Source organism: Lithobates pipiens, unplaced genomic scaffold (genome assembly GCF_037356315.1).
Source record: "Lithobates pipiens isolate NorthernLeopardFrog02 unplaced genomic scaffold, aLitPip1_a1.2 Scaffold_8, whole genome shotgun sequence".
NCBI classification, from domain to species: domain Eukaryota; kingdom Metazoa; phylum Chordata; class Amphibia; order Anura; family Ranidae; genus Lithobates; species Lithobates pipiens.
Window position 1 is genome coordinate 480610733 of NW_027507903.1, and position 12084 is coordinate 480622816.

Genomic DNA, 12084 nt, shown 5'->3' on the forward strand with positions numbered 1-12084 from the left:
CCTGACCCAGGGTGTCAAAAGTCCTTGCACCAGCCCTGAAGGTAAGTATTTCATAATAAGCTAGTATGCGGTGCATGCCAGCTCATTATGGCTTTGCCTTACAGGTTTTTTTTTTCTTTTTTTTTTAGCGGGCCTACAACCACTTTAATGGGCATCAGGTCTTTGTATCAACAGGTTAGCATGCTGTTTATACAGACATAGAAGCAATGCGTATTCTGATACATTATAGTGTGATTATTAGTTCTGCCTCTAGGTGGTGCTGTTGTTTAATTTTAGTTGAACGGAATGTTCTTCCTAGTGAAACTCCATGGTTATTAAAGAGGAACTGCAGTTGGCTCACATAATTTTTAATAAAAACATCTTTGCCATTCTGAAGCTTCCCTCCAACCACTTTGCATATCATTTTATACATACTGCGATTCTGTACTTCCTACATATGCTGCAGAAATCTCCACTAAGCCTGGCTGCAGCCATGTTGACTGTGGGCAGCTGAAGCTGCTGTCTGTTCACTTCCTGGAGACGGACGGCCACTTCCTGCACATTTCCTCTCTCTTGATGAATACACATGTATTTGTGCAGTCTCCTCCCACATCCAGGACCTCCCTCGCTGGCAAACTCTCACGAGAGTTAATGAGAGAGAGAGATGAACAGGAAGTCTCTAGCCTAGGCAAATCACCAGACAAGAGAGACGTAGTGGGCTGTATAAGGTATTTACTGGCAGAAAAAAAAAAATGTTTTACTATCCAAAGTTAAACCAGCAAGGGCAAAAGATTTATTAGATGGGAAGATGGAAAAATGACTGAAGGTCGGCTTTAAGGAACTTCCTGTGTCTGTATTCCTGCTTGTTTTTCAATAAAACATGAAGGGCTCAACCATGTGTCTAGCACCATCTTAAATCGTAACAGTCATAGCTGCAGCAGCTTTCCAACCAGAGGGATTGTACTTACCTTTCCTGTAGGCTGTCTTTACTCCCTCCCCCTCTGTCCAGCACTGCAGGCTTTAACAATGGACACTTCTGGGAGTGTCAGGTGCACCCCCCACCATGCTTTAGCTCCTTCCTTTGTCCCCTTATGTTACAGCTAAGTCCTATAGTGATGTACGGGTTGGTGGATGAAACATGTGCAGCGGGGGTAGGGTGGCCACCTCATCCTTTTAAAACCGAACACATTAATTACAGTTTCTGTGGCTGATTAAGTTGATAGTTAAACTCATTTGGTGTCTTATCTGCATGACATTAGCCTCAGAACCTGTGTAATTCATATGTGTTCGGGTTTAAAGGGATGAGGCGGCAACTCTAAGCTGGGGAGAGTTATGCCGCATACACACGGTACGATTTTCCGAAAACAAATGTTGGATGTGAGCTTGTTGCTGAAAAGTCCAACTGTGTGTATGCTACATCGAACGTTTGTCGCACTTTACGGCAACAAATGTTGGATGTGAGCTTGTGGGTAGAAAATCTGACCGTCTGTATGCGCCATTGAACGTTTGTTGTCAGACTTTCCAACAACAAATGTTGGATGTGAACCGTGTGTATGCTCCATTGAATGTTTGTCTGACTTTCGGCCAACAAATGTTGGATGTGAGCTTGTTGGCAGACAGTCCGACTGTGTGTATGCTGCTTTGAACGTTTATTGTTGGACTTTCCACCAACAAATGTTTGATGTGAAGTTGTTGGCAGACAGTCCGACCGTGTGTATGCGCCATCGAACGTTTGTTGTTGGAGTTTCCGCCAACAAATGTTTGATGAGAGGTTGGCGGACAGTCCGACTGTGTGTGCTCCATTGAACTTTTGTTGTCGGACTTTCCGCCAACAAATGTTGGCTAGCAGGTTCTCAAATTTTTCCACCAACAAAACTTTGTTGTCGGACTTTCTGATCATGTGTACACAAGTCAGTCGCACAAAAGTCCACGAATGCTCGGAATCAAGTACAAGCCGAAAACACTCGGTCTTGTAAAACTAGCGTTCATAATGGAGAGATTGCATGACTATTGAACTTCCTTTTTATCGGTGCGCCGTCCGTCACTACGTTCGTAATTGTTGGCCAACGTTTGTGTGACCGTGTGTATGCAAGACAAGTTGGAGCCAAGGATGAGCTCATGTTCGCACAGCACGTGTGCAGAGCCCGCCAGGAAGTTGGCTCAGCGCTAATCACAGGCAGTGAGACATTGCCTGATCTCTGCAGCCGCACATCAGGGCAATGTCTCGCTGCCTGTGATTAGCGCTGCGCCGACTTCCTGGCGGGCTCTGCGTGTGGATCATGCGAACACGCCTGAGCATATCCTTACTTGGAGCCAGCAACCTTTGAACAAAAATCCACGGTTTTGTTGTCGGAAAGTCCGATCGTGTGTACGAGGCATTAAGGTAACAAATACGCCACCGGTTTATCTCATGCCCAGAAAAACAAATATTCTTCATCGGCTGCCCTGATTTATTCAGCACTGCCCCTTGTTCCATTCAAAAGGCTGGCTTCACTCCTGTGTCCCAGATCCAGCCAACAGCGGGCTAAAGCCCTCCATCGGCTGACGTTGCAGAGCTCTGCAGGGATCCTAACAATAATGTTGGGATCAACATGTATGCTTGCTTTTTGTGAACCCATACTTCTCTTTTAACTATGGATAGCATAAAAAAGCTCTATTTTTCTGTGTCTGGGGAGCAGGAAGTGGGGTGTAGAGCCCGTCATAGAAGTAAATAGCTTTACACCCCTGTACAGTGCATCTGCGTTTACCCACATGCATGGCATGTTTTCTCAAACATGTTTTTTAAAAACATGTCCTTCACGAATGTGCGGGCAAATGCCGATGCAGTTTTTTTTACTCTATGTATATTTTATGCCTATATACCTACATGTGCATGAGGCTTAACTCTGGATCACCCCCATTCACACCCAAGCGACATTTCAAACCTCATGACAAGTTGCACCCTATTGTCGGCAGTGGCACTGTTCAAATCGGCACAGCACCGATTTTTTTTTTTGCGGTGCCGCATTGATTTGGAAAAAGTAGTTCCTGCGCTACTTTTGGCAATTTCATGTGCAACTTGCAGACATTTGTGCATGAAACCACACTGATATCTTCCAAGTCGCACTGACATGCAGCTTTGAAATTGTGCGATTTCAGATGTCGCATGATTTCAAAGCCGTATTCAATGAACGAGGGCAGGGAGGAAATCTAGCCGGTAGTAAAGCCAGAACAAAAAGTAGCAGAGTGACTCTGCACCAGAGAAGTGTGACTTCAAAGCCTTTGCCAGATGAAATTGTGAACATATAGCTCCATCTATTGGATGAATATGAAATAGAAACTAATAATACATAAAATACTTAAAAATATTTATAGCCTTGGTTTTTAAAAAAGTTATACTTGCCTGCTCTTTGCAGTGATTTTGCACAGAGCAGCCAGGATCCTCCTCTTCTCAGGTCCCACGTCGGGCTCCTGGCTCCTCCCTGCTGCCAGGTGCCCCCACAGCAAGCAGCTTACTGTTGGGGCTTCCAAGCCATGGCTCTGTGTCCATTCACACATGGAACTTGGTCCTGCCCCCTCCATCACCTGATTCGCTTACTGGCTGTGATTGACAGCAGCAGGAGACAGTGGCCAATCAGGAGTGCGAGTCCCCGGAGAGGCAAGGCTCTTGTGGACATTGCTGGATCGAAAGAGGGCTCAGGTAAGTATTAGGGGGACTACTGCACACAGAAGTTTTTTTTTTTTTTTTTTTTTACCTTCCTGCATATTTTGTTTTGTATTCCTAGACATAATAAATAAAATAAATACAAAAACACTATCGGGGGATTTACTAAAACTGAAGCACACAGAATATAGTGCAGCTGTATATAGAAACCAATCGACTTTTAGGTTTAAGCCCCCATTTACACCAGTGTGACTTGTCATGCAATTTGATGGTTCCAAAATGCATGACAAGTTGCACCCCATTGCCAGCAATGGAACCGTTCATATCGCTGCGACTCATGTTGCGGCGATTATGAAAAAGGTTGCGGCACTACTTTTTACTGATTTCATTGCTACTTGCATAGACTTCTGTTAAATGAAGTCACAAGCTGAAATTAAATCGGCAGTGCAAATTGCACTGATATGCGGCCTTGAAATTGTGCTGAAGTAGTGCTATTTGAAAGCTGCATCAGTGTGAACCAGGGCTTATTGTCCAAGCTTAATTGAACAAACTGAAGTTAGACACTTTGGTTTCTATGCACAGCTGCACTAGATTCTGTGTGTGCCAGTTTTAGTAAACCACCCCCGTGTTCCCTTTCAATTACAAAATTTTATATGAAGCAATTATAAAAGCTCTAAAACATTTTTAAACTGTATTAAAAAAAAAAAATCCACTATAATCTCATATAATCCTTAACGATTAATGTCAATTCAAGAATGGTTTCCAATCTTTTTAAATCTGAAGCTTTCAGTAAAATAATCCCTGATGATCCTGCCACGAAAGGGAAGTGCTCTGTGCTGAGCGGCTTCCTGTTCATTCACAAACTGAAGCATAGTAAAAACTGTTTACTATGCCTCAGTTATGAATGGACACAGTGAGCCAGTGTGTTCATTTAGAAAAGGTAGGGCTGGTAAATGACATATTTACTAGCCCCTTCCCCCACTCTCCATCCTGTAATTTCCTGTGCAGCAGCCAGAGAGAGATAAGAGGGAAGCCCAAGCAATAGGGGGATTGCGAAGTAGAATTTAGGGTGTGCCCAGGCACACCCCCCTGTGCACGCCTATGGATGATACTCTGAGTCACTCCATTAGTGTATGTTTAATTTATACTTCACACTCACTTTCCCTTTAAAATGTTCTAACCCGGTCTCCGTTGTTCAGATCTCTATGCTGAGGTCCTGGATTTGCACACCTGCTGTCCATTATGCGGGTCTCCTATCATTCCTGTCCGGAATTCTGAGGTTTTCACAACCACTGTGCCTGCTATAAGGGGTTCTCACCACCCTGTGCTAAGTTCCCAGCTCTGCACACCTACTGTAAGCATTATGAGAGGTCCCCCCCCCCCATCATTGCACTGCACCCGCAGCTCTGTACACTGGCTGTGTCCATTATGAGGGACTCTCACCATCCCTGCACTGATTTCACAGGTGCCCATTATGAGGCATTTTTACCATCCCTGAGCTGATTTCCAGTGTCTACACACCTGCTGTACCCAGTATGAAGTGCTCCCACCATTCCTGTGCTGAGTTAGGGGATCTGCAAATCTGCTGAGCCTATTATGAGGGGTTTACCATTCCTGTGCCAAGTTCCTCAGTCTGCACACCTGTATTGCCCATTATGAGGGTCTCCCACCATCCCTGTGCTGAGTTTCCAGGTCTACATATCTGCTGTACCCATTATTAGAGGCTCCCACCATCCCTGTGCAGAGTTCCTGGGTCTAAGCACCTGCTGTGCCTATTATGAGGGGTTCCCACCATGTTTGTGCTAATTTCCCAAGTCTGCCCAGCTTCTGTGCCCATTATCATGTCTGCATGATTTTTATCACGTCGTGCTGCTTCTTTTTGCTTTTATTAAATCAGACCGACTTTATTTCAACTCTGTTATATTTACAGCTGTTTATTAAAACGCTTAAGCATGTGTGTATTCTAGGTAAGGGGCCAGATCACCATGGAAGGTTTTCAGTCTCTAGCTAATATCAGATTAACCCCTGTTTGCAGCAATCCCATCTGTGACATGTTGACTTCAATACACAGTGAAGAAGACCCTTGTAAGCGAGGGGTTAAGGTCGAGCTGCTGAGTAATTTTAAAGTCTCCTGTGTGATATAAATGGTTTTCAGAGTTTAACATGCGGTGATGTGTTTCTCCTATTTTGATTGTTAATTAGTTGGGTGATTAAGGGATAGAATTGTGCCAGACTGCCAAGGGTTAAAGCTCTGAATTCCCATATGTCAGTGTATTGTTTGTACATCACCACCTGTGGCCCCTGGGGGCCCTCATGGAACTGAGAGGAACGTTGTAAGTATAAGGCTTTGTCAGAGCGCAGCACACAACAAAGTCTGGAATCTAGCTGTTCTTGGTGTACCCCAGGACACAACCTTACAGGGGATGTCCGAAGCTCACTGTGACTAATGCGATTCACCTCATGCACCAATAATGTAAGTTCATCTCCAGGGAGTGTCACATGGCTGCAAGAAAATAATTTTTTAAGGGTTACTGAGACAAAAACTGATAAATCATTATTTTAGATGTCATTAAAGAATTATCCTATTCCTCTGTGATTAAATGTTTGCATCTGAGTACTATGGAGGATGCAACAAGAGGCGCAGGACTACCTACCATATTCCACATATAGCAGAAATATCTTTAAGTGGACTAAACCTTTTTATTTACTGAATTATGTCAATTTGTTCCCATGACAAATGTTCCCATTCCCCTATCTCTCTACCGTATCTTAGTCTATCTCTCTACCGTATCTTAGTCTATCTCTCTACCGTATCTTAGTCTATCTCTCTACCGTATCTTAGTCTATCTCTCTACCGTATCTTAGTCTATCTCTCTACCGTATCTTAGTCTATCTCTCTACCGTATCTTAGTCTATCTCTCTACCGTATCTTAGTCTATCTCTCTACCGTATCTTAGTCTATCTTTCTAAGGCTGATCGTACATTATACAATTTTCTTGTACAGTTTTCCTTTTTAGATTTACCAAAACCATATAATATGAGGTCACAACTAAACACTTTTAATTTGTATGTAATCAGACAGGTCCTTGCACTACATAGTTGAAGGTAAATCTAAAGGAAATTGAATAAGAAAATGTGTATAATGTATGGGCAGCTTTATTTGATCTAGCTATCTAATTATATCTATCCATTGTTTTACCTTGTGCCTTTGTATCTTTCCAATTATCATAGTTGCATCCCTGTGGCTTTGCTGCCATCTGCATCATTATAGCTTGTAACCAAATACTGTTATTTGCTTCCAAATCGTTTAGGGATTAATTGAGACAAAACCCTGTCTGTCACCCTATTCCAAGGACCTATTGTCGCAGCATCTACGCTTATGGGACTGTCAAGCACTGCAGTTGGTATGTTAACTGGCAAACATCTGCATCGGAGCTACCCTTGTTCTTCTTGAAGTTGATGAACTGCGATCTCCGAGACATGTCCACTTCGGGGGCATCCTGTTCGAGCGATTATCCCAGAGCATCCAGAGAACGAGCGGAAAACTACAGCGGGCACAAGGACCTTGTCACCATATCTGATGAAGGCACATTGGATTTTAGGCCTGGGTGCAACCATGAAGCTCAGGACCTGGTGAATTCCATTCTGTCCCCTCGGACTTGGGAGAAATACCTTTCCTCATGGAAAAGCTGGATACAGTTTAAGAAGTCTGTGCGGGAGAGAGGCTGGTGCAAAGCTGAGAAAGTCATGGTGGACTTCTTTGAGCATTTAATCGCCAATGGGCATAGCAGGGCAAAGGTTGTCAGCACATTGGCTGGCATTTCTTTTTGCTTGCAGATGATGGAGAAGAAAGATGTCACAAAGCAGTTCATCATCCAGCAAATGTTAACCAGCTGGAGGAATAAGGAGATGGAGGACAATGCAGAGACGGAGAGTAACGGTGACTCCGGGGAGCTCTTGACTCCTGAAATGCTTGGCGCCGTGCTCTACGCCACCAAGAAAGTCTGCTTTGACAACAACGAGAGCAGGTTGTTCTGTGCCGTCTTCACCTTGGCCTTCTATGGACAGTTTGACATGGAGGAGCTGGCGGCCAGGTCCAAGGATGAAGATGGCACAGGCCTAGTCTTTAAGGATGTGATCATGGAGCGCAATTCGGTATTCTGCAAAACGCAGAAATCACGCTCAAATAAGAGTCAGTGGGTTGAGGTGAAGAAGCGGGAGGACAAGTTCCTGTGCCCAGTGAGCAGGATGAAGAAGTATCTGGAGATCCGGCCAGAAGGCGGCAGAAACTTCTTTATCCACGAGAACGGCACGCCGCTCACCCAGTTCCAGTTCAGTCGGGTGCTAACGTTTGCCCTGGAGGAAGCTGGTCTTGATTCCAGGAGGTTGGGGCCTCATTCCCTCAGCTATAAAACCTAAGCCTCTGCAGCTGGAAGCCTGACCATCTCTCGAAAAGGTGTACGAAGCCTCAGATGAAAACTGTTAACCTCTGACTTTTTGGTTTCAAAGTAGTTCCACAGCCTTACAGCTGGGCCATTTAAGTGTCAGTGCTGGTGGCATTACTTGGAGTTAGAGACTGGCTGCTTCCATCTGTGGCTTGTAGCACAGGATTTTTGCTCCCTATCACATTATCTTTCAGAGGTAAGTGCACTTAAAGTGTATCTAAGGCTGGCCATACAGTATACAATTTTCTTGTTCAATTTTCTTAGATTTACCAAAACCATATAATATGGGGTCATACCTAAACACTTTCAAATGGCATGCAATCAGGTAGGCCCTTGTACTATATAGTTTAATCACTTCAATACCTTAGGGCGTCATATGAAGTCCTTGAGTTTGTGAGGGGATATCTGAATGATGCCTGTGATATCATTATTTCCAGCCGGCGATTCTGTGCATGATGAGAATGATCATAGCAGCCGTTCCATCCCCCTCCCGCCACCATCCGGTGCTTCTCTGGGCTCTCCCGTGCCATCGGGGGCCTGGAGAAAGAATTGCCCGCCGCCGGATGATGACGATAGAGGATTCCGGTCATCCAGGCCCAGGCGGACGTTATGACCTCACGCCCGGGTTCTTGGAAGTAAACAAAGCCGTGATCGCGGCTGTCAGTATGAGATCTGTGAATTTTTTTTTTTTCATCTCATGCTTTCCAGCCTGGAGGAGAGATGTGAGGTCTTATCGCTCCATAAAGAGGACCTGTCGCAATAGATTCCTATTACAAGGGATGTTTACATTCTTTGTAATAGGAATAAAAGTGATTTTTTTTTTTTTTTTTTTTTTTTTTAAAGCCCCTGTCCCTGGTAGCTTGCGTTCAGAAGCGAACGCACATGTAAGTCCCGCCCACATATGTAAATGCTGAGGTATCGCCGCGTGCGTTGGAGCATGTGCAACAATTATAGCATTGGACCTTCTCTGTAACACTAAACTGGTAACCTGTAAAAAATTTCAAAGCGTCCCCTATGGAGATTAAGTACCGAAGTTTGGCACCATTCCATGAGTGTGCGCAATTTTAAAGAGTGACATGTTGGGTATCTATTTACTCAGCGTAACACCATCTTTCACATTATAAAAAAAAATTATATATATATATATATATATATATATATATATATATATATATATATATATATATATATATATATATATATATATATTTTTTTTTAATTCATGAAACCGTTTTTTTTTTCCCAAAAAAAGGCGTTTGAAAAATGATTGCGCAAATAGCGACTGCCATTTTATTCCTTAGGGTGTCTGCTAAAAAGACATTAAATAATGTTTGGTGGTTCTGAGTAATTTTTGAGCAAAAAAAAATGATGATTTTTACATGTAGGAGAGAAGTGCTAGAATAGGCCCACCCGGTATTGAAGTGGTTAAGGTAAATCTAAAGGAAATCGAACAAGAAAATTTTGTATAATGAATGCCAGTCTTGAGCCAGAACAGTTTTTTTCTTCATCTGTGTCCCACTGGGAAGATTTATCTATCTATCCTATATCAGATTTATCCATCCAATCTTTATCTATCAATCTAATCTATCTAATTAGACATAGTTTTGCTTCCTGTCGTTACACAAGGAAGTGAATGGAAATTGCTCTAAAGGGGAAAGCACTGCTTGATTCGTTGTCCCCATTGGAAGATTTCCCAATTCTGTTGCTGTGACAACTCAAAATTTTTCATTTTCCCACCACTGACTGAATCTTCCCAGTGAGGACACGGGCACCAAAAAAACCTGACAAAGGTTCTAACGCTTCAATACTCCATCCAAAATAATGTTTTGGATTAAGATACACTATAAATAATACAATAAATTGTATTTGCCTCTCCTGCCCATCTCGTTAAATATGCATGGACAAATAAATATGTTGCATTTCATCAAATCCAAAAGTATTTACTGCCTGACAAGCTTGAAACTGTTGCAGTGTCTATACCGAGTGGTACTCTTGCTGCCATGTGAATGGTATGCACTCATGACAGTTTTGCATATGCCACATTAAACGTGTGTGTCTTTATTTAAACTGACTCTGTCGCTAAAATTAATGTCCAATCACAGAACTCCCTGTGAAGAGCATAATGGATACTTGCCTCTCCCTGGAGTTCAGGGGATGCTCAAGCTCATCTCTAGCAAACAATTTATTTTTATATGCATATTTATTGGGGGCAATAAGAGGCGTGCACTTACCTTTTACACCTTAGGAAAGGGGCTTTCCATATGCAAACAATCTTGCTGGCGTTTATCCTCTGCGCATTCGGCTAAAATCTTAGGATTTTTTTTTTGGCATAAAGCTCAATTGAAATCTCATTCCTTTCTATCACTTTAAATTTCTGTAATGTTAGGTCTTGTTATATTTTGTGATTCATGTTTGCGTGAAAATGCCTTTAAAGAGACTCTGTCACCGGCTTTTCAGGTAAAAACACAGAAAAATCAAGTATTTTAAAATGCTCACTTGCAACATTTTCGTAAATGATTTTTATTCACTTGCATGTGTCTTTGAACATACAAAAAATTGTGACTACTTCAGGAAAACTCGATTTTCTTAGCACAGCCCCCTCTGTCTCTGATGTCATAGCCCTCTCCACTTCCGGTAGTGTCTGATTACTGTGCTGGCCCAGCTCCTCCAGTCCTCCCCACACCTCTTATCCACCCCCCTCCTAGCATGTCATAGCCCTCTCCTCTTCTGGAAGTGTCTAATTGCTCTCTGTGCTGGCCCAGCTACTCCATCCCTCCCCTATATAAACTTTAACCACTTGCTGACCACTGGCCATCATATGACATCCTGGTCTTTCAGTGGTGATATCTGAATGATGCCTGCAGCTATGTTTTTTATTTTTATTTTTTTTTCCGCCCGCGATTCCCTTCACCGTAAGAACAATTATAGCAGCTGTTCAGCCACTTGATCCTTCTTACAGGCGGCGGGAGGGGACATCTCCCTCACACCCCCCCCACCCCCCGCGGCCGCCCTCCAGTGCTGCTCGGGTCATTGGCGACCCGGAGAAAGAATCCGCCATTGGCGGAAGTTAGTCATAGAGATTTCCGAGGGACAGATGGTTCCCGGCAATGTCTGACTCTCGGAGGCCCGTTATGACATCACGTCCGAGCCGGCGTAAGTAAACAGTGCCAGGGACATGGCAGGAAAGCATCAGATAGTTAATTTTTATTTTTTGACCTGATGCTTTCCAGCCTGGAGTAGAGATGTAGACCCCACATATCTCTATAAATAGGACCTGTCATGCACCATTCCTATTACAAGGGGTGTTTACACCCCTTGTAATAGAAAAAATGTGATCAAAACTTTTTTTTTTTTTTTTTTTTTAGGGAAAATGTAAAAATAAAAAATAAAGGGCTCCCTTCCCCGCTAGCTCGCACGCAGGAGTGAACGACTACGTAGGTCGCGTGCCAAAATATGTAAACAACGTTCAAACCACACATTAGACATTAGAACGAGAGCAACAATTCTAGCACTCTAACTCTAAAAATGTAACCTGTAAAATATATAGATATTTTTACGTTTGGCACCATACCACAAATGTGCGCAAGCGTGACATGTGAAGTATCTATTTACTTGGCGTAACATCATCTTTTCACTTAAAAATTGGGCAGACTACAGTTTTTCAGGAAAAAACAAAAAAAACTTTCTTTCCCCCCCAAAAAAAAATCACACTTGAAAAATTACTGTGCAAATACTGTGTGACAAATTTGCAATGACTGCCATTTTGTTCCCTAGAGTCTCCACTTAAAAAAAAAAAAGATATATAATGTTTGGGGGCTCTGAGTAATTTTCTAGCAAAAAAAAAAATATTTTTACTTGTAGGAGAGAAGTGCTAGAATTTGCTGGGGTGGGTAAGTTCTTACGGTAGGCACTGGGGAAGAATACAATGGGAATACTCTATAGTATAGAGTATGAATTGAGTGAAAGCTCTGCTGGTGCTGCTGACATCACATCCAAGATGGCGGCTTCCAGCTGTAG

At 43.0% G+C, this 12084-nt stretch overlaps 1 protein-coding gene across 2 annotated transcripts; it reads left to right on the forward strand.

The window, feature by feature from the left end:
- The first annotated feature begins 603 nt into the window (after window positions 1–603).
- Window positions 604–9228, forward strand: LOC143960341 (uncharacterized). 2 transcript variants are annotated; one of them, XM_077468818.1, is made up of 2 exons: window positions 604–707; window positions 6934–9228. In XM_077468818.1, exon 2 carries the CDS (start codon window positions 7082–7084, stop codon window positions 8039–8041), a length of 960 nt encoding a protein of 319 aa, XP_077324944.1. In that variant the 5' UTR covers window positions 604–707; window positions 6934–7081; the 3' UTR covers window positions 8042–9228. The 2 variants fall into 2 exon arrangements, with proteins under 2 accessions (XP_077324944.1, XP_077324945.1); XM_077468819.1 differs by lacking the exon at window positions 604–707 and adding an exon at window positions 5631–6095.
- The last annotated feature ends 2856 nt before the right edge of the window (window positions 9229–12084 follow it).